Genomic DNA, 24385 nt, shown 5'->3' on the forward strand with positions numbered 1-24385 from the left:
GGGGGTTCTGACCCATACAGCCGACTATAAAAATCCTTAAACACCTTATTCACCCCCTGCTGAGTCTCCAGCCAGGTTCCCGTCTCCATCCTTTACTTTCTCTATCTCCCTGGCTGCCTCCCTCTTTCTCAGCTGCTGTGCAAGCATTCTGCTGGCCTTCTCTCCATGCTCATAGATCGCCCCCCCCTCACCTTTCTCAGCTGCTCCACCGCCCTCCCTGTGGTTAATAAGCCGAACACCGCCTGTAGCCTCCACTGTTCCCTTAAAAGCCCTGCCTCTGGGGTCTCCGCATACCTCCTGTCGACCTGCAATATCTCCTTTACCAGTCGGTCCGTCTCTGCCCTGTCTACCTTCTCCCTGTGGGCCTGTATCGAGGTCAGCTCCCCTCTAACCACCACCTTCAATACTTCCCAGACCACCGCTGCCGTAATTTCCCCCGTGTCATTGACCTCCAGGTAATTCTGAATACATTTCCTCAGCCACCTGCACACCTCCTCGTTCGCTAAAAGACCCACATCTAACCTCCAGTGCGGGCACTGATTACAGTCTTTACTAACCTGTAGGTCAACCCAGTGAGGGCATGGTCTGAGATTGTAATCGCCGAGTACCCCGTGTCCACCAACCCCGCCAGTAAAGCCCTGCTCATAATGAAGAAATTGTAGAAGGAAAACTCCTTCACCCTCGGCTGCCCAAATCTCCATGGATCCCCCCCCCCATCTGCTCCATGAACCTTCTTAGTTCCTATAAACTCCACATCGTCCCAATTTGGCGCATACACATTTACTGATACCACCTACACCCCCTCTAGCTTCCCACTGACCATAATGTACCGACCTCCCATGTCCGAGACTATTCTACCCGCCTCAAACACCACCCCCTTATTGATCAGGATCGCGACCCCTCTAGTCTTCGAGTCTAGTCCCGAGTGAAGGACCTGACTGATCCAACCTTTCCTCGATCTAATCTAGTCAGCTACTCTAAGGTGCGTCACCTGCAGCATTACCACGTCCGCCTTCAGTCCTCTCAAATGCGCGAACACATGTGCCCTCTTGACCGGTTCGTTGAGCCCTCGTACATTCCAGGTGATCAGCCTAGTTGGGGGGCTCATTGCCCCCCCCCCCCCCCCCCCCCCCCTTCGCCGATCAGCCATCACCTTTCTTGGGCCAGTCTCCAGCCCGCGCTCTGTGCCTCCACCAGCCCGCCCCCAAGCAGCCTCCGCCCCCGATCTCCTCTGTCCCGCAGCCACAGTTACTCCCTCGCCAGCAGATCATTTCCCCCCCTCCTCCCCTAGTAACAGCACAATGTAAATCGATCCCTTTGATAAGCCTAACATCTGCTCACCTCCCACTATGCTTCTGTGACCTAGCCGGCCCAGCTAGCTTAGTGGCCCCCACCCCTCGCGCCACCTATTGTTCCCCCCCCCCCCCCCCCCCGCTCATACATACATATTCCAATGACAAACAATCCCAACACAATTGCCCGACAGAAAAAAAGAAAAGATCAAGCAAGAGATCCAACATCTAAAGAAACACACCTCCATCCTCCAACATTTCAAATGTAAAGTTTAACTCACTCAGCTCTGCAACTGGCCTCAAATCAATACAGAAGGCATTACAAATAGCATCCACAAAACGAAAAACGAGAAACTTTTTAAAACATGAACGTTGCAGCAAAGTTCAAAAGTTCTCAGTCCACCACCAGTCCTTTCTTTCTCGTGAAGTCCAGTGCTTCCTCAGGCGACTCGAAATAAAAGTGTTGCTCTTTGTACGTGACCCAGAGGCAGGCCGGATACAGCAGTCCGAACTACACGTTTTTCTTAAAAAGGGTCGACCTGATCTGGTTAAAGCCCGTTCTGCTCCTGGCCACTTCCGCACTCAGGTCCTGATAGATCCGCAGGATACTGTCATCTCCTTTACAGCTCCGTGTCTGCTTGGCCCAATGTAAAACAGGCTCCTTATCCAGATATCTGTGGAATCTCACCACCATTGCCCTCGGAGGGTCTCCCATTCGCGGCTTCCTCGCGAGCGCTTTCTGAGCCCTGTCTACCTCCAAGGGTCGGGGGAATTCCCCATCCCCCAGCAGCTTCTCGGACATGCCCGCTATGTTTGCTCCAGCGTCTGCTCCTTCAAATCCCTCTGGGAGCCCAACGATCCTCAAGCTCTGCCTGCGGGACCTGTTCTCTAGGTCCTCCACCTTCTCCAGGAGCCTTTTCTGCTGGTCTCTCAGCAGCCCCACCTCCAACTCCATCGCAGTTTGATGTTCCTCATGGTCAGCCAGCGCCTTCTCTACTTTCTGGATCGCCCGATCTTGGGTTTCCAATCTAAGCTCCAGCCACACAATTGACTCTTTAATCGGGTGCAAGCAGTCCCGTTTCTGCTTGGCGCACCCCTCCTGGATAACTTGCATCATCTGCTCCATTGACTGCTGGCCCAAGCCTTCTCTGTCCTTCTGTTACTGCCTTTGTGAGTACTCCCAGTCCTCCTCCTCCATGCACCAATGTGGGAATTCAGTTCATCAATTTTTCAATTCAAGTCCGGTAAACAATCGGGGGAAAAGGTCCAAAAGTCCAACCCGAGCGGGAGCCATCAAATGTGCGACTTACTCCTTCATAGCCGCCACCAGAAGTCTCATCCCAAGGCTTTTTACACGTACATAAAAAGCAAGAGGGTAGCCAGGGAAAGGGTTGGCTCACTGAAGGACAGGGGAGGGAATCTATGTGTGGAGCCAGAGGAAATGGGTGAGGTACTGAATGAATACTTTGCATCAGTATTCACCAAAGAGAAGGAATTGGTGGATGTTGAGTCTGGAGAAGGGTGTGTAGATAGCCTGGGTCACATTGAGATCCAAAAAGACGAGGTGTTGGGCGTCTTTAAAAATATTAAGGTGGATAAGTCCCCAAGGCCTGATGGGATCTACCCCATATTACTGAAGGAGGCTAGAGAGGAAATTGCTGAGGCCTTGACAGAAATCTTTGGATCTTCACTGTCTTCAGGTGATGTCCCGGAGGACTGGAGAATAGCCAATGTTGTTCCTTTGTTTAAGAAGGGTAGCAAGGATAATCCAGGGAACTACGGTGAGCCTTACGTCAGTGGTAGGGAAATTACTGGAGAGAATTCTTCGAGACAGGATCTACTCCCATTTGGAAGCAAGGGGTCATATTAGCGAGAGGCAGCACGATTTTGTGAAGGGGAGGTCGTGTCTCACTAACTTGACAGAGTTTTTCGAGGAGGTCACAAAGATGATTGATGCAGGTAGGGCAGTGGATGTTGTCTATATGGACTTCAGTAAGGCCTTTGACAAGGTCCCTCATGGTAGACTGGTACAAAAGGTGAAGTCACACGGGATCAGAGGTGAGCTAGCAAGATGGATACAGAACTGGCTAGGTCATAGAAGGCAGAGAGTAGCAATGGAAGGGTGCTTTTCTGATTGGAGGGCTGTGACTAGTGGTGTTCCGCAGGGATCAGTGCTGGCACCCTTGCTGTTTGTAGTATATATCAATGATTTGGAGAAAAATGTAACTGGCCTGATTAGTAAGTTTGCGAACGACACAAAGGTTGGTGGAATTGCAGACAGCGATGAGGACTGTCGGAAGATACAGCAGGATTTAGATTGTTTGCCGACTTGGGCGGAGAGATGGCAGATGGAGTTTAATCCAGACAAATGCGAGGTAATGCATTTTGGAAGGTCTAATGCAGGTAGGGAATATACAGTGAATGGTAGAACCCTCAAGAGTATTGACAGTCAGAGAGATCTAGGTGTACAGGTCCACAGGTCATTGAAAATGGCAACACAGGTGGAGAAGGTAGTCAAGAAGGCATACAGCATGCTTGCCTTCATTGGCCGGGGCATTGAGTATAAGAATTGGCAAGTCATGTTGCAGCTATATAGAAGCTTAGTTAGGCCACACTTGGAGTATAGTGTTCAATTCTGGTTGCCACACTACCAGAAGGATGTGGAGGCTTTAGAGAGGGTGCAGAAGAGATTTACCAGGCTGTTGCCTGGTATGGAGGGCATTAGCTATGAGAAGAGGTTGAATAAACTTGGTCTTTTCTCACTGGAACGATGGAGGTTGAGGGGCTGGTTTAGCTCACCAGGCTAAATCGCTGGCTTTTAAAGCAGACCAAGCAGGCCAGCAGCACGGTTCGATTCCCGTACCAGCCTCCCCGGACAGGCGCCGGAATGTGGCGACTAGGGGCTTTTCACAGTAACTTCATTGAAGCCTACTCGTGACAATAAGCGATTTTCATTTTTCATTTCATTTCATAGAGGTCTACAAAATTATCAGTGGCATAGACAGAGTGTATAGTCAGAGATTTTTTCCCAGGGTAGAGGGGTCAATTACTGGAGGGCATAGTTTAAGGTGGGAGGGGCAAGGTTTAGAGGAGATGTACGAGGCAAGTTTTTTACACAGAGGGTAGTGGGTGCCTGGAACTCGCTGCCGGAGGAGGTGTTGGTGCAGGGATGATAGTGATGCTTAAGGGGCATCTTGACAAATACACAAATAGGATGGGAATAGAGGGGTACGGACCCCGGAAGTGTAGAAGATTTTAGTTTAGACGGGCAGCTTGGTCAGCGCAGGCTTGAAGGGCCGAAGGGTCTGTTCCTGTGCTGTACTTTTCTTTGTTCTTTGTTCTTGGTCATTGATGCTCATGTTTATTTTATTCATTCAGGAGATGTGGGCGTCAGTGGCTAGGTCAGCATTTGTGTCTCATCCCTAATTTCCCTCGGGAAGGTGGTGGTGAGCTACCTTCTTGAACCTCTGCAGCCCATGTGGTGTAGGTGCACCGCTAGTGCTGTTAGGGAGCGAGTTCCAGGATTTTGACTCAGCAACAGTGAAGGAACAGTGAAATATTCCCAAGTCAGGCTGGTGAGTGGCTTGGAGGGGAACGTCTAGGTGGTGGTGTTCCCATGCATCTCTTGCCTTTGTCCTTCTAGATGATAGTAGTCATGGATTCGGAAATCCAAATTGAGGATCCTTAAGTGCAACACAAAAATTCTGAAAGATTAGATGCATTCCATTGTCTGAATATTACCTTTTCAACAGCCATCTTCGGCAAATGCACTTAGTCTGGCTAAAAAAAAATTAATGTCCAGGTTTGCTTCCTGATCTCTACTGGGTGAGCTTATGGATTTTACCCTAGCCTTTGGTGCCTTAAGGTAAGAAAAGGAAATTCACCAAGGATTCCTTGGTTACAGGGTCACTATTAAATGATGTAAAGCAGTGATGGGCAGCCTAGACTAGTGATTGGGGATATAATACGAAAGTGGTTTATAGTTGACTGGCACGGACTCGATAGCCGAAGGGCTTTTTCTGTGCTGTAGGCATCTATGACTCTCTGAGTGGACCTCCTTCATCTCTGGGCCACAAGATTGAAATCGGGCTTCTTCGCTAACCATCACCTCATGAGTAAGATTAATACATTTAATGCATGCCGAATATTTCAAATCAAGTTATAGAAAATGCTTAATCATTCATATATTAATACAGCTGTGATCGATTTCAAGTGGTTCCAAACAAAATAAATATTGAGGCTTGGTTGGATGCAGAGGGGGCACACTTCTTACCCTCAATGTTGTGAGCAATCAGCACGCACCTCACTTCACTTGCTGTGACATTATGTGCCAATCACTTCAGTCATACCATATTACAGACAAAAGAAGATCTGACCCTAGAAAAAACCCTCCCGGTAGCAGGGGGCCTCACGGTAGCAGGGGGCCTCACGGTAGCATGGTGGTTAGCATCAATGCTTCACAGCTCCAGGGTCCCAGGTTCGATTCCCGGCTGGGTCACTGTCTGTGTGGAGTCTGCACGTCCTCCCCGTGTGTGCGTGGGTTTCCTCCGGGTGCTCCGGTTTCCTCCCACAGTCCAAAGATGTGCGGGTTAGGTGGATTGGCCATGCTAAATTGCCCGTAGTGTAAGGTTAATGGGGGGATTGTTGGGTTACGGGTATACAGGTTACGTGGGTTTAAGTAGGGTGATCATTGCTCGGCACAACATCGAGGGCCGAAGGGCCTGTTCTGTGCTGTACTATTCTAAATTCTAAATTCTAAATATAGTCAGGCAGTCTGAAGTCTGCCAACAACATTTTACGTGGCGAGGTTAAGCCATGTTGACGAGCAACCCCAACTCTCCAGCTCACTAATCAACAAAAGGCGAGAGAATCTCCAGGCCAAGAAAGGCAATCCCCAAACAGACCACCAGAGGGTGGGAGACCACATCAGCATTTTGGAGCCAAACGTCCTCACGGACGACAGCAATGTCCAGCCATCTCAGGGCAGTGTTTCAAATGCAACCAGCTGGGACACTTTGGAAAGCTTTATATTGAGGGCCTCAAGAGCTGTAGGGGATCCCAAAACAGCCCACGACATTGACATACCACCCCAGGAGGAGTTCCAACCATGCTTCTTGGATGAGATCAAGGATCACGGATTCTCATTTTGGATTGCTGATACCTCTGCAAACGGTCACCTCACCAATTTCATGTTAGTCACAAGAGCAGGTGTATGGTCCTCTCGGATAAAGAACTGTGGCTGACAGACCTCTGACTATGGGCAACAGACACAACACACTGTGGTCCTGGAAGAATCTGACTTCCAGTCCTCGGCATGTCCCTAGAACCATTCCATATGCCAACAAGCAGGTATTTGAGATCCTGAATGTCACCAGAAACTAATCCTTTCTCTCAAGCAGGGATGTATAGGTTTCCCAAAATATCCTCAAAATGGCAAATGAGCCCAAAACAACTACAATGATGTGGAGATGCCGCCGTTGGTCTGGGGTGAACACAGTAAGAAGTCTTACAACACCAGGTTAAAGTCCAACAGGTTTGTTTTTGAAACACTAGCTTTCGGAGCATTGCTCCTTCCTCAGGTGAATGAAGAGGTATGTTCCAGAAACATGTATATAGACAAAGTCAACGATGCAAGACAATGCTTTGAATGCGAGCATTTGCAGGTAATTAAGTCTTTACAGATCCTTACCCCTATCTTTGGATCTGTAAAGACTTAATTACCTGCAAATGCTCGCATTCAAAGCATTGTCTGGCATCATTGACTTTGTCTATATATATGTTTCTGGAACATACCTCTTCATTCACCTGAGGAAGGAGCAGTGCTCCGAAAGCTAGTGTTGAAACAAACCTGTTGGACTTTAACCTGGTGTTGTAAGACTTCTTACTGTGATCAACTACAATGGAATGGGAGGTTCCCGCGAAGACCATTGGTACAGATTGTTACGATGATGTGACTTGTGCATGCGTAATATTAATCTGTAATTTCATCGGCTTACCAAACATACACTGAACTGCTTAAAAATGTTTTTGAAAAGACAGGGACTAAAGATGGCTACCACAAGTCATCTGACACCTGGTACTTCAGCAATCTGTTTCTGGAACGTACCAATGTGGAATACAATTCAGACATGTATGATATCCTTCTCTGGAATTTCACACTCGAGGATGTCAAGAACTACTTCAAAGGGATTTATCAAGATATGCTCAACTTACATTTACATTTTTATAAGACTACCTCTCCAGGGGAGACAAAAAGTCTGGTAGAACAATAGTTAAATGCAAGATGTTTTTCTATCTCATCAAGGTGGATAATGACTTCTTCAATGGATTAATGATTGGAACATTGCAGAATCTAATCACCTTCAGCCATGAACAAAAGCACCATCGGTTCAGATATCAGGGGCTGGATTCTCCAAAAATGGGGCTACGTCCCCATGCCAACGTAAAAACGCTGGTGATTTCCTCCAGACTTTCCTGAAATAAATATAGAGCAATTGACTTACCTGCAGGGGCCTAGCAGGGTCCCAGAGTGCTTCAATCAGCTTTGGCTGCGGATATGGGCCCCCGCACGTCCGGTTCCGAGTTTGTGCATGTGCACGGCGGCGGCCGCGCCGATCGCCATGGCGGACTCGGACCGCGGACCAGCATCACAAAACAAGGTCCCCCTGATCATCCCCGCACCACTTCATCCGACCCGCCCCATCGCTGCCCCAGCTGCCCATAAGCCCCCCCCCCCCCAGTACTTGATCCCCCCGCCCATCACCAGGGCGGCCATGGACTGAGCCCGCAGCCGCATGTGTCATGACCGGCCAGACGTGGGCAGAACCACGCCATTGGGAAACTTGGCCGGTCAGGACCGGAATATCGATGGGAGGTCCCCAGGCAATGGCCCCCCAGCCGTGTGGCATAATTCGCGGGGGAGCAATTCACCGGGCCTGATTCGGGTATAAAGGTCGATTCTCTGCCCCCGCGACAAACGTAATTTCGGAGCGGGGCTATGGAGAATCCAGCCCCAGATATACAAACGCCTTCTGAAATCATTATGCGGAGGCAGACGTCAATTGACTGAAGTAACTATTTTGAAATCTCTTTAATTTAGATTGCTGATCTGTAAAAGCTGCCAATGGATAAGTAGGAGCTCCCTTCTCTATTATCCCAAGTTAAGACCCTACCTCTTACAGTTTAAAATCCAGCACGGAGATAGTGAATTTTCATTTGAAAGGATCCACATTGAGTTTTTGGAAAAATGGATGATGGTTTTAAAAGAAATGATGTCTGGCAATTGCAGCTGCATATGCTTCCACTCCACTCCTGGTTCTTCAAAATCACTGTGCAAGACCAACCAAAATCAAAGACTCATAAACAGTGAACCTTCAACTGTTTTACCTTTCAACTTTGGTTAAGAAAGTAACTTCCTATTATACATGACTTCATTATACATATTTTGCATGCTTGTGTATGTGGGTTGCAAAGTTTGAGACGCAGGTTTATAAAACAACCTTTCCCTTAAATATTTTGCTATCTTTACCTAGGTGGGTTTTTAACTCGATATAAACTGATCCCTTTTTGATTCAAACCTCAAGAAAGCCTGTCAGGCTCATTTTTTACAATCAGTATGTAAACGGTTCAACACAGACACTGAATAAATACCTCCACCTTTCTCAATACTTCACCAAACCTATTACAGTCATGTTTTGCCCCTCATGAAAGTGGCAGGTTACATTGAGCGAGCAGTGAGCAAAGCATATGGGATTTTAGGCTTCATAAGTAGAGGTATTGGGTACAAAAGTAGGGAAGTTATGCTGAATCTGTAAAATGCTGTGGTTGAGCCCCAACTCGAATATTGCACCCAGTTCTGGTCACTGCTCTCTAGGAAGGATGTGAGGATTCCTGAGAGGGTATAGAGGACATTTACCAGATTGGTTCCAGGGATGAGGAATTTTAGCTACCAGGTTAGGTTCCAGGGGCTGGGCCTTTTCTCACTAGAAAAAATGGGATTGAGGGACTAGAGGTGTACAAGATCATTACAGGTTTAGGTAAGATTGACAAGGAAAATCTGTTCCCACCACTGACACACAGTAGCAACATTGTGTACTATCTACAAGATGCCCTGAGGGATCTCACTCAACCTTCTCAGACAGCACCTTAAAAAATCCACAACCACTACCATCTAGAACAGTGGTTCTCAACCGGGGTCCACATGGACCCTGGGTGTCCCTGTAACATTACTGGGGGTCCACACAAAAAAAATACCGAATTGGGGGTCCACGGTGATATTTTAGTGGTCCATAGAGCAATTCTACTTCAGAACAATTGTTATTACTGAGAATCAAGTAGAAGAAAAAAATGTTTGTTTTCATGATGAATATTCACCTTTCTCTCTCGCACTGACAAAGGTCAAAGAGAGATTATAATCTATCTAATTTACCTTGAGGGCTGAAGGGGCTCAGAACCAAAAAGGTGCATTTGCTGTGTTTATTTTTGTGGTACTGTATTATGAGAAAAAAAAATCCATACCGGTTGATGACAAATGGGTTTATTGTGCTTTAATGTCAGTTGTTGTTGAAGATTGCCCGGGCTATTGTCCCCTAGGAACAGCCCGGAGGACCTTTAATGACAGAAGCAGCTTATTAAATACCCACGGTTGACCTGACGCTTATGCCACGTTTCTCCTTGACAAGTTTAATGAATGATTTAACACAGTAATCACTAGAAACTGTGTATATTTGATATGAATTGGTTATTTTTAGAGTAATTTAATTCAATTTAGTCAGTAAAAAGTTTTTTTCATTACTTTTCATATTAGAATAAGTTTGGCAACGTACAAAAATACCGCTAATCCGTTTCCAACCCTCACGGTAAGGTAGATGGACTTTAGGATTAGTTTACCACGCATATAAGAAGCTTTTTTTTCTGTGGAATGGCTATGGGGGTCCACAAAAAAAAATTAAGAGGAAAAGGGGTCCATGGGTTAAAAAAGGTTGAGAACTCCTGATCTAGAAGGACAAGGGCAATAGACACATGGGAATACCACCACCCGGAAGGTCCCTTCCAAGACGAAAATAACTTGGAACTATATTGCCATTCCTGCTCTGTTACTGCGTCAAATTCCTGGAACTCCCTCCCTAACAGCACAGTGGGTGTACCTACACCTCAGAGACGACAGTTGTTCAGAAAGACAGCTCATCACCTTCTCAAGGGCAACTAGGAGCGGACAAGGAATGTTGGTCTGGCTAGTGATGCCCACATCCAAAGAATTAATTAAATAAAATAGGAGTAGATATATTTTGAAAAATACAATTGCAAATGGAACGAGATGAGGTGTATGGGACGGGACTAAGTGCATAAGACTTGGGGCAGGCACAGAAACAATGAACTATTCTGTAAATTCGCTGCTTCAATCATTCGCATCTGGTTTTGAAGCAGAAATGTAAGTTGGCAACCCGACTTGTGATTGGCTAATGGCGAGTTCTATGTCATTGGACAGAGGTTGTATTTGGATTGGCTGCCATCATGGAAGTGGAGCCAATTAGATGTACTCAGTTACTATATCCAACTCAAGAAAAAGGGGTTCAGTGCTCTCTCCGCTGCTCTGGCCATTATTGTGGTTGCAATGATGCACTTTCGAAGACTTCATTAGTGAACAAAAAAGGATCTATTGGGTGATCTTCAAGAGCAGGAGCATATTTGCAACTCGCCCTAAAATACCTCTGCCTCGGGTAACTCCTCCCTGTGGGGTGATTCCCCACACTGAGTCCTGATTGGTCACCCAGGTCAGGTGACTCTTACTCTGCTGTGTTGGCCGTAAAGAGACAGCCACTACCGTAGTTGAATTGGAGACTTAGGGTTGTGAATCCAAAATGCCTTTTCTCCCTCAAAACAAAAAACAAAACCTGCTTGTATTAGAATTTTTACTGCACGTAATTTTCTCTTTGATTCTCTCACCTTGTCACTGGCAATGGATTACACCTATTTTTAATACAGTCAGAGAAAATCTGGTTTGTACGCAGTCACTGATGTGTTTTAGCTAAGTTAATGACAGAGGAAATTCACCTCCATATAATTCTCAAGGTTTTAGGTAAATGGCACCTTTAGAACAAGTTTCTTATGTGACCTTTCTCTCTTTTCAGGGTATTTTATTCCTTCTGCCTTAGACACGGGTGAGGTAATGAGCCAGACAATCTCTACTCAGAAACTGGAGTTGTCTAAAATTGGGCGATTAAACTACCTCCTCGAAATGCTCTCCAGTGTGCATTTTAATTAATCTTCCCATCTCCCCAGTAGCTAGGCCCAGATCAAGCATTACCCGTGTGGGTAACAATGGGTGTAGACCCATAATTCATCGCTTTCGCCCTTGCCCCTTGATGCTGCTGTGTGAAATCCCAGAGCACTGTTAAAACCGCATTCCTGAAGAGATCACTTAACTGCTACGTCATTAAACTGCTACATAGAAATTGAACATCGAAAGGCGAACCCCATTGTCCATAAATCATCACCATTTCTTAAGGTTGTGAGTATTACATACCCAGATTGAGAGTGGAGCAGCACTGATGAATGTGTTGACCAACAGAGAATGTCTCGAGGGTTTAGACCAGGATACTGTGAAATGCGTTCTGACCTGCACCTTTGTTGTCTTGTGCTTCTATACAGGGTGGCCCAATGATGACTCCTTTACCAGCTGCTACACCATTGAAACCGGGATCCACTGTAAGCCTCACTTCAATGAATTGCCGCCACGATTTCTTTCACATGGTGTGAGCCATCTCCTTCTTGCACAAACACACTCGACAAATTGCGTTGTTTCTTTTTTCCTCCAGACATTTCCATTCTTTGGGGTTCTCCCTGCAATTCTCAATGAACATGGTGAAGAGCTGGAAGGAGAGGCTGAAGGTTACTTGGTAGGTGCTCAGTTCATCTCCGACAGGACTTTCTTAAAACTCTCAACCGACTACCAAATAAATGTCACAATACCGAGGTTCCAGATAGTTCTGTACACGAGAAATCGTATTTCTTAACTCGTTTGCAAAATGGTGTGGAAGTTGCATGGAACCCTTTGTTGCTGCTGATGTGCTGCGTAGGGTTACATCGCTTTGATGCCAATATAAAATAAGAAGAGGAAATGCTGGAGCGACTCAGCAGGTCAGACAGCCTCAGTACAGAGGGAAACAAAGTTAATGGGCGTGATTTTCACTCTCGCGATGGGCAGCGGAAGTGGGGAAATTTCCCAGCTCAGTATGCCTGCCTCGGGAGACTCGCAGAGTTGGGATTTTCATTCTGGGGTGGAAGCATGCTAACTGGAGTGGCAGCCACAGGGACCGCTGTGTGCAGAAGTGGGCTTTCTAACAGGCCTGTCTCGATGGTCTGGGACCAGTTGCAGTAAGAAAAAGACAGAAAACAGCCCTCTAAACCTCACCCCTCACCCCCCCACCCCGTACACTCCCCATGCCCTCTCCGTGCCATGTCATGTTCTCCACCCACCCACAAGAGCATCTCATGTAGAGTAAAGGTTTAATAGTTATGTTCATGAGATAGTATTGATAATAAATCATGTGTGAAAAAGCTTTAAAAAATAATTGATGCATAACTTTCTTACAAAATCACCTTCTATTATTGCCCTATAAAAGTGGCAATCAACCAGACTGTTAAAGTATCAATGGAAGAAACTGCAAGCACTTGACACCTCTTTAACTTGTGTAAATAAACATTGAGCAAGTGGGAACTAGATCTATCACAGAACGTAGTCAATCAAGCAATGTTTTTCTTTGGCTACAGTGGTTTCAACAGACTTCTAGATTGACAGACAGTTTTCTCTAGATTGGCAGGGGATGGGGCAATGGAAAATCCCATTGACAAGCGGCGAGAGTACAGAATCCCACTGCAATGCATGGCGCAGCCAAATTTTCCGTCCTCGTTTGCAGGGGTAGCGGGCGGATTCGCAATGGAGAATCCCGCCCGTAATAAACGCACTGCACAATGTGTCAATGCCCCTGGAGGACTATGCCAATGGAATTATTTAACTTGTGGAATCAACCTGTTCTGTCTTTGTTTCAGGTGTTCAAACAACCTTGGCCGTCTATACTGCGTACGGTGTACGGAGACAATGAGCGCTTTGAGATGACGTACTTCAAAAAGTTCCCAGGGTTTTATCTCACTGGAGACAGTAAATCACTATTTCTCTTTCAATGAATTTTAAAATTAAATGTCGGCTTACGTGAATAAGCCTCCTTTGTGCTGAACCCGCCTTTGGTGTTTAGATGGTTGGTGATTGGTTTAAAGCTGAGTGACGAAAATGACCTATTTCACTTGCTTTATGCCAAAAGAAAATCACAATCTTGAAGAAATGTTTACAAACGTACAGGTTAGGAGCAAGAGTAGGCCACTCAACCCTTCGAACCTGCTCCACCGTTTAACATGATCATGGTTGACCTGACTAACCTGCGATAACCTTTCACCCCCTTGTTTACCACAAATCCATCTCCCTCTGCCTTGATAATATTCAAAGACTCTGCTCCAACTGCCTTTTGATGAAGAGAGTTCCAAAGAATCAGTGCACTCTGAGAGAAACAAATGTCTTGTTATCCCTGTCTTAAATGGGTGATTCTTCATGTTTAAACACTGACCCCTAGTTCTAGATTCTCAGACCAAAGGAAACATCCTCTCCACATCCACCCTGTCAAAACCCCTCAGGATCTTATATGTTCCAATCAAGTCATTTCTTACTCTTCTGAACTCTAGCAGATACAAGCCTAGCCTGTCCAATCGTTCCTCATAGGATGACCTGCCAGTTCCTCGTATCAGTTTAGTAAAACCTTCTCTGAACTGCTTCCAATACATTTATATCCTGCCTTAAAATAAGGAAGCTAATACTGTACACAGTACTCCAGCTATGGGCTCACCAGTGTCATCTATAACTGAAGCATAACCTCCCTACTCTTGTATTCAATTCCTCTCGCAAACAACAACTTTCTATTAGCTTTTCTAAATACTTGCTGTACCTGCATACTGGCCTTTTGCGATTCATGCACAAGGATGCCCAGATCCCTCTGCACCCCAGAGCTCAGCCATTTAGATAATATGCTTCCTGCTCAAATGGACAGTTTCACCTTTGCCCACATTATTTGCCATTTGCCAGATTTTTGTCCCCTGACTTAACCTATCAATGTTCCTTTGTAGCCTCCCTATGTCCTCTTTACAATTTACTTTCCTACCTATCTTTGCATCATTAGGAAATTTAGCAACCAGACCTTTTGTCCCTTCATCCAAGTTATCTTAAAAAATTTCATCAAGTTGAGGGCCCAATACTTGATCCCTGTGGCACACTATTAACATCACGCCAAACAGACAAAGCACCATTTATCCCTACCCTTTGTTTCCTGTTAGCTCGCCAATCTTCAACACATGCCAATATGTCACGCCCCACACCACAAGCCTTTTATTTTCCACCATAACATTTGACGTGTCAATACTGGGGCATGTTCTGTTGGTACGAATACTGATGACCCAGTAAAAGGCTTCAGAGTTCAATGATACCTAGACTCACGTTTTTCTGTGTTAGTACCTGTGTATAACGTTCTATATTGAGAGACTAAATCGGTTAGGATTATGTTAATTGAGTTTAGAAGAGTGAGGGAGGATCTCATAGCGACTTATAAAATTCTAACAGAATTAGACAGGGTAGATTCAGAAAGAATGTTCCCGTTGGTGGGGGAGTCCAGAACTAGGGGTCATAGTTTGAGGACAAGAGGTAAACTTTTAGGACTGAGGTGAGGAGAAATTTCTTCACCCAGAAAGTGGTGAATCTGTAGAATTCACTACCACAGAAAGTAGTTGAGGCCAAAACATTGTGTAATTTCAAGGAGGAATTAGATACAGCTCTTGGGGCTAAAGGGATATGGGTGGGAGGGTCGGGTGAGGAGGTGGGGGAGAAGACAAGATCAGGGTATTGAACTAGATGATCAGCCATGATCAGAATGAATGGCGGAGCAGGCTCGAAGGGCTGAATGGCCTCCTCCGCTTCTATTTCTATGTATAACTTTTATACATAAACAGTAGATATGTTTGGACTTCAATTCTAATTTGAGTGGTCTAAATTCCTTTAGTGAATTGTTTTATATTATTACTTATACATTTTCCTTCCCCAGTAATACCTTATTGGTGCCATCAAGTTTGGTACTAATTATCAAGTGTTTAAGTATTTTCTCACAGCGGATATGAACGGTTAAAACCTGCGTTCACAGTCCCTTGCTTACAATCATTGGCCTTTAAAAAAATATCTTTCAGACCTTAATGCAGGGAGTAGGAAAGTCGGGGCCAAGATTTAGGCCTGGAAATTTGACTGTGCACGAGAACAGGGCTGGATAGGGACTGCGTGCCGCCAGCTCATTACAATGAGTCATGCCTGCCGACTGCACTACCTGTGCTGTTTATTAGCTGCGTCTGTTTATGGGGTATGGGAGGCATACTTGCTGATGTCACTTAAAGGCAGGGAGAAACTCCTAAACAGGGGGTGCACTCTGGCTGCAGGGAAAGTGGCTCATAGGGGATAAAATAGTTGGAAGAGGGGACCCAGAATGCACCAACAAAATTCAATACAACTTATTTGTGAAGCAAACCCTTAAATAGATCCTTGGTTAGACGGCATCATATTGGCCCAGTTTTGGTTTCCCGAGTGAGTGATGTACTGGCCTTCAAACAGGTTCAGAAGAATGATTGAGGAGCTGGGTCAATGTACTTCATAACGATATGGAAACCCAATAGAGTTATACAAAACCTGAATATTGCTGCAAAAAAAGAGACATTTTTTTGTCGAAGTTTTTCATCTTGCACTCATCAGGACAACCCACAAGAGTACCAAATGTAAAGGGAGCAACAATTTATACTGCATGAGAAGAGTGTGCTGAGAGCGATACAAAATAATCAGAGGGCTGGATTACGTACCTATTGCTCGATCAATTCAGTCAGGCAAATGGGAAGGACATCAATTTGAACTACGGTAGAAATAAGCTAGATATTAGATGGTATTTCTTTCCCCCCCCGAGTGTATTGAGCCTCTGGAATGCATTGCCAGCTTGTGCAGTGTGAGCAGAATTTCTGAATGCCTTGGATCTAGAGGGGATTTGATAGGATGGATATCAGGAGAATAATGAGGGAGTGGAATTTTCCAGATTTTGCTTTCTCTGACTGTGTGAGGAGCCAGTGGGGTGAGCTGGAGGGGGTGGGTCAGAGCCGATGGTACATTCCTGCCTTTTCTTTAAGTGTTACCAATTATTCATGAAGGTTATTCATGAAGACCCCGCCTTCTCAACCTCACTCCTCGCCTAAGGTGTGGGGACCCTCAGGTGAAATCACCACCAGTCAGCTCTCCCCCAAAAGGGGAAATCAGCCTATGGTCCTCGGGGTCAATGGCGACTTTCATTTTATTCATTTTCACCAATCAGATTCAACTGAAGTAATGTTTCAGACTGGTTTGAAGAGAAGCAACAGCATCCTGCGCGATTTAGTTTTGAAACATGAGTACGACAGAAAGCAACATTTAAATATCTTCCTTCTGGTTTTTATTCACAATTAGTCAGCTGAAATGGATAAATAATGAAAGAGCTACTTTTGAAGCTATGTGACTGCCACTGTTACTCACAGAAAGTTTGCTGTCCAGGTTGCAGGCGAGATGGAGATGGTTATTACTGGATCACTGGACGGATAGATGATATGCTGAATGTCTCAGGTAGAAATATTAATGGCCTTTCAAACGGGATTATCGCTTTGTTTAGACCTGGTTGTAACTGAAAGAAAAAAAGTCTAATGTAATTTCTGACCAGCAAGAGGAATGCCTGAGCGGAGATACATCATTTAAAAAATAATTCATTTAGATAGTGCCTTGCACAACGTTCAAACATTCCAAAGTGCTTTTCAGCCACTGATGTAATATCAAAGTGTAATCACTGTTGTAATGTGGAAAACACAACACAGCAAGATCCCAGAATTGGCAAGTGATGATGATCAGATAATCTACTTGGAACCATAGAATTCCTACACTGCACAAGGAGGTCATTCGGCCCATCGGGTCTGCACTGACCCTCTCTGAAAGAGAACCCTACCTAGACTCACACCTCCGCCCCATCCCCGTAACTCCATCTAACCTGTACATCTCTGGGCTGTGGGAGGAAACCGGAACACCCGGAGGAAACCCACGCAGATACAGGGAGAACGTACCAACTCCACACAGACAGCCACCTAAGGTGACTTGAACCCGGGTCCCTGATATTGTGAGGCAGCAGAGCTAACCAGTGTGCCACCGTGCCGCCCTATTGGAGCATACTTGTGTCCTGTCCCTTTAGGAAGCCTTTAGTCAGCATGGAAACGTAATATTCCAGCAGTATGCCATGAATATTTCTACGATTCAGGTCTTTAAATTAAGGATACTTGTTAATTCTGGCTATCAAAAGGGCCACAGGGAGTGCATCTTACTCGTGTGACAGTTTCTTCCTCTGTACTCACTGCCTCAAGCACATATTTTTCCTTGGAAAGATTTTAAGACGGTGTTGGTCTGAGAGAAGGTTCCATAAGGACAGGGAGATGATGACCAAAACATTCCCATTTGGGGACTAAGTCCTGTGGCAGGGGGCGGGAATGTGGAATTTTTCTTGTTATGGGGCGGTGGAAAAACACGGCGAACCTTCTGGTCCCGACCTCATTAATTATATAACCAGATATTATGCGTCATATTCTGGCTGGGCACTCCTCATGGTATGCAGTCCGCTGTCCTTTCCAGTTGCTATATTGAAAAGGCACCTAACATCACTGATCCGGGCTCAAAGGCAATCAGGAGTGGGAAGTTCAGTGAAAGATCCAAAAATCGGTGTTACGCAGGCGTGAATTTATAGAATCATATAATCATAGAATTTCTACAGTGCAGACGTAGGCCATTTGACCCATCGAGTCTGCACCGACCCTAGGCCCAATCCACCGCTCTATCCCTGCCACACCACCTTGGGGCGATTTAGCATGGCCAATCCACCTAACCTGCACATCTTTGGACTGTGGGAGGAAACCGGGGCACCCGGAAGAAACTTACGCTGACATGGGGAGAATGTGCAAACTCCACACAGTCACCCGAGGTCAGAATTGAACCTGGGTCCCTGGTGCTATGAGGCTGCAAGCTAATCACTGTGCCACCATGCCGCCCAAGATCCTTTGCTGATGGCCACCATGGCGGATAGGGAATGCCCCTGGAGGCCAGAGGAACCTCATTTGCATCTCACTAATGGATACAGATGAAGGCTTGACCACACCTGCCTAATTCTCTGTGATGCCGGTGGGAAAAAACGTAAGTGTTAAATATGTTTGGAACACCTTGGCGGGCAGATGTTGGGATTCACCTGAACAATGCCTGGGGCTGCCTCCGGAGTTCAGGATAGAGGCCACCCGCAACTCCGGACCTCGGAACAGCCCGCAGTAGGGCGGCTACATCTGCTGTATCTCAGGTGTCCAGTGCATTGAGTCATTTACCTATCCACCTGTATCTATGGTTCAGCCCTTTGATTGACACAAGATTGGCGGCTGTGAAGCCTGGGAGATGAGCGTCGCTGTGCTGGAGACATTGCTGCTCAACAGGGGTTTTCCCAACACACCACCAATGCCTGACGCAGGAGGACATTTCAGAGAACTTTGCAACATTCATATCTATTGATTGTATCCGCCACTTGGGAGTTCCCCTCCGAGCCACACACCGTCCTGATTTGGAAATGTATTGCTGTTCAAAATCCTGGAATTCTCTCCCTAACAGCACTGTGGGTGTACCTACACCACACGGACTGCAGCGGTTCAACAAGATGGCTGACCACCATCTTCTCAAGGGCAACAGCTATACCCACATTGCAAAGAACGATAAAATAAAAATGATATTGAAGTATGCTTGAGCAATTACTAGACTCACCGGGATTGCTGTAACAAGCAGTGGATTTTCCAAGGAAACCCCTGATGCACGATCAATGACCTCGGAAGCGAGGTTGTAGTCCAACTGAAGGCTTTAATAAGCTAGATGTTTGCCCCAGCAATTCAGATACAGAAAGGAAGCTGCTGGGGCTACACGGGCTCTTATACCCCGCCTTGCAGGGCGGAGCTACCATCCAGTCTCAACCAATAGACAACATGCATTATCTACCAATGGTGTCCCAGCATTATTAGGTACCGTAATACCTCTAACCATACTACCACAACCCCACTGACTTCCCGCTCCTCCGCCCATGTCACATTGGACCTGGACACCGTTAACTCCTAAGCCTCATTAACATGTTCCATATTTGTGTGACCAACGGCTTCCCTCTCACGCTTGAATAATTGTGTTGCTCCAGGAGGGTGTCTCCTGTTAGGAAAGTGAGGGGAGCAGACGTTTCAGACAGGAGAGACTTAAAGCCACCTTGGGAGGGCCTGATGTGATCGACAAGCTTAATCTGATAGGTCTCGTCTGCTTCAGATCTCTCTCTCTGGACTAGCGGGAAGGCTTCCTTACTCAGATCTTGCTGTGGCGCATAACTCGTACTGCTCACCACATCGATATGTGTTTTGAGTCTTTCTTCTTACACCAACAGGTCACCTGCTGAGCAGTGCTGAGGTGGAGTCGGCACTGGCAGAGCACAGTGCAGTGGCCGAGGTTGCTGCAGTGAGCCATCCACACCCAGTGAAGGGCGAATGTATTTACTGTTTTGTCACTCTGAAGGATGGAAGAGAATTGACTCAGACCATTACAGATGAACTGAAAAACAAAGGTACCTCGGCCTAGTTGCACAAGGCTTAGGTTACGCTGGAAATGAGGCTCCAAATGAAGGAACTCAGTAACAAAAACCTGGGACCTGGAGCTTTATCCAACATTCTCTTTATTATGAGGGAGGCTGGGCCTGAGATAAGGAATAGGAGCAGGAGTAGGCCAATCAGCTCCTTGAGTTTGATCCACCATTCAATAAGAACATGGCTGATTTGATTGTGGTCTTAACTCCACTTTCCTGCCTGTCCCCAGCGTGCACCCCCCACTCCCCCCACCCCCACCAACATCACACCCATAACTCTGAACCCATAACCCTTGTCGATCACAAATCTGTCTAATATATTCAACGGGACAGACCCCACTGCTCTCTGGGGAAGAGAACTCCGAACTCTGAGAGAATTAATCTCTTCCCATCTTCATCTTAAACAGAGTGTCGGGGTGGGGGAGGTAGGGGCACGGTGACATTTTTCTGACACCGAGGCCAGAGTGCTACCAACGAAGACACAGTTATCCACTTTCGTGGCCCATATCACTCATGCCAGAAGGCTGCTGTTATGAGAAAAGGGACATCACACCGAAGAAGGACTTTCATGACCTTGACGAGTTTATAGATTTCATAGAATTTCATAGAATTTACAGTGCAGAAGGAGGCCATTCAGCCCATCAAGCCTGCACCGGCTCTTTGGAAATAGCGCACCACCCAAGGTCAACACCTCCACCCTATCCCCAGAACCCATTAACCCCACGCAACACTAAGGGCAATTTTGGACACTAAGGGCAATTTATCATGGCCAATCCACCTAACCTGCACATCTTTGGACTGTGGGAGGAAACCGGAGCACCCGGAGGAAACCCACGCACACATAAGCACATAAGAATATACGAACTAGGAGCAGGAGTAGGCCATCTGGCCCCTCGAGCCTGCTCCACCATTCAATGAGATCATGGCTGATCTTTTGTGGACTCAGCTCCACTTTCCGGCCCGATCACCATAACTCTTAATCCCTTTATTCTTCAAAAAACTATCTATCTTTACCTTAAAAACATTTAATGAAAGAGCCTCAACTGCTTCACTGGGCAAGGAATTCCATAGCTTCACAACCCTTTGGGTGAAGAAGTTCCTCCTAAACTCAGTCCTAAATCTACTTCCCCTTATTTTGAGGCCATGCCCCCTAGTTCTGCTTTCACCCGCCAGTGGAAACAACCTGCCCGCATTTATCCTATCTATTACCTTCATCATTTTATATGTTTCTATAAGATCCCCCCTAACCATTCTAAATTCCAACGAGTACAGTCCCAGTCTACTCAACCTCTCCTCGTAATCCAACCCCTTCAGATCTGGGATTAATTTAGTAAATCTCCTCTGTACACCCTCCAGTGCCAGTACGTCCTTTCTCAAGTAAGGAGACCAAAACTGAACACAATACTCCAGATGTGGCCTCACTAACACCTTATACAATTGCAGCATAACCTCCCTAGTCTTAAACTCCATCCCTCTAGCAATGAAGGACAAAATTCCATTTGCCTTCTTAATCACCTGTTGCACCTGTAAACCAACTTTCTGTGACTCATGCACTAGCACACCCAGGCCTCTCTGCACAGCAGCATGCTTTAATATTTTATCATTTAAATAATAATCCCGTTTGCTGTTATTCCTACCAAAATGGATAACCTCACATTTGTCAACATTGTATTCCATCTGCCAGACCCTAGCCCATTCACTTAACCTATCCAAATCCCTCTGCAGACTTCCAGTATCCTCTGCACTTTTCGCTTTACCACTCAGATTAGTGTCGTCTGCAAACTTGGACACATTGCCCTTGGTCCCCAACTCCAAATCATCTATGTAAATTGTGAACAATTGTTCACACACGGGGAGGATGTGCAGACTCCGCACAGACAATGACCCAAGCCGGAATCGAACCTGGGGACCCTGGAGCTGTGAAGCAGTTGTGCTATCCACAATGCTACCATGCTTACCGCTGTAAGAATCTTCTACGGGAACTGTAAACAAAAGAATGAAAATGTCTTCATTCTTTAATGCTGACGCATTTCACCTGGACAGGCAACAAGGCAAAATCACTGGAAAATAATGCAGTGAAACTTACTTATGATCTCTCTTTACATTTGTAGTACGAGAAAAGATTGGACCAATAGCAATACCTGACTACATCCAGAATGCACCTGGGCTCCCAAAAACCCGTTCAGGTAAATCATGTGTCATTCTGAGGGTCTGAGACCGCAGCGGGTAAAGTTAAGGCCATTTGTAAAAAGCATCCACCTAACAAAACACCTTTTTTAACCAATCATTTCTTTCTTTTCCGAAGGTAAAATAATGAGACGCATCCTGAGGCATATTGCTTGCAATGAAAAAGATTTGGGGGATACTTCTACCCTCATAGACCCGACGGTGGTGGAAGTCCTGTTCAGCCAGCGATGTCAAGCAGCTGCTTAAAATAGTGCAGAGAATGGCCTGTTCCAATCAGATCCAGTACTAAGCAAGGACAACTTTGAACAGACCGGTCCAATTAGGGGCCTGTAATTGTACTGCGCACATATTCTAACCAGCAATGTACTTGTTAAAAAGGAAATCATTACAAATACTTAACAACCTGTCTTGTTAAGGAATTTCTTTGTATAAACTGCTTTTTAACATTCAATTGTTTCTTAAATGATTCTAGGATTTTATACCTCCCCTACACTAGGGGGACTTGATTCCAACATATTGATCTTAATGCCAAAAGGTATTCACTACTATCAATCGGCACGTGACCTTTCACTGGTTTGAATCTATGTCGCCTATTTCTATTTTCCACAATTTAAACCCAGATTCTGCACGAACGTTTTTTACACCACAAACTATATTTGTAACCTTTCTAAATCAATCCCTCTCCTGCTTCCTTTCCAGATTGAAAAACTCAAATTTCCCCCCTTCTTCCTCAGAGTCTCCCACTCTGTCGGAGATTTCCTGCTCCGATTCCAGTGTTTGAACATCTCCTCTGTCTCTCACTGATCATCGCATTTATATTTCCGGCATCCATTTTACCTGCAAAGTTGATGGAACCATCAATTCACTAGACACGTGCTTTAAGATATGAACAGTGGTTTTAATCTACTTACAACAGAGCCAGCCTGTTCCACGTTGAACTCTCGATGAACTGAACGACTGGCTCTGAGCATTGGTATTTATACAGCAGTCCGGAGGAGGAATAGTGGGCGGAGCCAAGGGTGGAGCCCTGTACAAACTCCTAAGCATTTCCAGTCCTACTCCCCCTAGTGGTCGGGCAACACAACTGCGTTTATCAATGCATGGTCTCATGTATATACAATACAGTGTGAATTACGGAGTTATATTCACCACAAAAGTCACTGCGTGGGGAGGGGTATGCGTCTCATGTTTCTCTTCAGAGTCCTTACGCTAATCTTCGGTTTCAAGCCTGTTCGCATCTTTTATGGGTTTGGCCTATTCTCTGCCTTCCAGAGGTTGTGGTGTTGCAAAAGCTTTGCAATATTTCGTTTGGCCGAAGCTGCTGTTCTCCGTTGGCCCTCTAATCACGCAGCATTTTCTTGCTTTCACCTCAGTCGGCCCCTTCTCTTTTCTCCCAGAAGGATTAGTGCCAGTGGTTAGTGCCAGGGACCCGCATTCAATTCCGGCCTCGGGTGACTGTCTGACTGTGTGGAGTTTGCGCATTCTCCCCGTGTCGGCGTGGGTTCCCTCCGGGTGCTCCGGTTTCCTCCCACAGTCCAAAGATGTGCAGGTTAGGTGGATTGGCCATGCTAAATTGCCCCTTAGTGGGGTTACAGGGATGGGGTGGGGGAGTGAGCTTGGGGAGGGTGCTCTTTCAGAGGGTCTTTGCAGACCTGATGGGCTGAGTGGCCTCCTTCTGCACTGTAAGGATTCTATGAAGTAGCGATTCTATGAAGATCATTTTTCCATGTGTCTCACTTTTAATTGGTTTATTAATCTATCTCAAGTCACATTTGTTGAGTCTGAGATTGTATATTTTGGGATCATGTTGGATGCTCAGCATTATACCCATTTATATGGAATTACATCCCATTTAACAAAACTGAGGCACACCATTCATCCCAACCAGTTTGTGTTGGCATTTAACCTCCTTCTTCCCAGTTGCCATTCAATTCCGACATCTCCTTAGTTCCCTTTCCCTCAATTGTTTCATGGTACCTGTTTCAACCTCTAACTCAGGCAATGCATTCCACAGTCCCGCAGCCCCATGTGTAAAAATCTTTCCCTTGCGCCCTATCATCACCTTCATGGTATATCAGTGTGTCCTCATTCTAGGCACCACATAGTTTGTTTAACCTGTCCCGT

The 24385-nt window shown here is 45.9% G+C and overlaps 1 protein-coding gene across 5 annotated transcripts in view; it reads left to right on the forward strand.

Moving 5' to 3' along the window:
* Nucleotides 1-22712, forward strand: part of acss2l (acyl-CoA synthetase short chain family member 2 like) — a 93454-nt gene extending 70742 nt beyond the window's left edge. For all 5 annotated transcript variants that reach the window (XM_038808704.1, XM_038808705.1, XM_038808706.1 and 2 more), the window contains 7 exons: nucleotides 11943-11999; nucleotides 12110-12190; nucleotides 13344-13452; nucleotides 16945-17013; nucleotides 19880-20056; nucleotides 22186-22260; nucleotides 22380-22712. In XM_038808704.1, coding sequence (XP_038664632.1) covers nucleotides 11943-11999; nucleotides 12110-12190; nucleotides 13344-13452; nucleotides 16945-17013; nucleotides 19880-20056; nucleotides 22186-22260; nucleotides 22380-22507 — 696 coding nt within the window. In that variant the 3' untranslated portion in view covers nucleotides 22508-22712. The remainder of the gene's footprint in view (nucleotides 1-11942; nucleotides 12000-12109; nucleotides 12191-13343; nucleotides 13453-16944; nucleotides 17014-19879; nucleotides 20057-22185; nucleotides 22261-22379) is intronic.
* Nucleotides 22713-24385: the final 1673 nt, after the last annotated feature.

Source organism: Scyliorhinus canicula, chromosome 10 (assembly GCF_902713615.1).
Source record: "Scyliorhinus canicula chromosome 10, sScyCan1.1, whole genome shotgun sequence".
Lineage (NCBI taxonomy): Eukaryota > Metazoa > Chordata > Chondrichthyes > Carcharhiniformes > Scyliorhinidae > Scyliorhinus > Scyliorhinus canicula.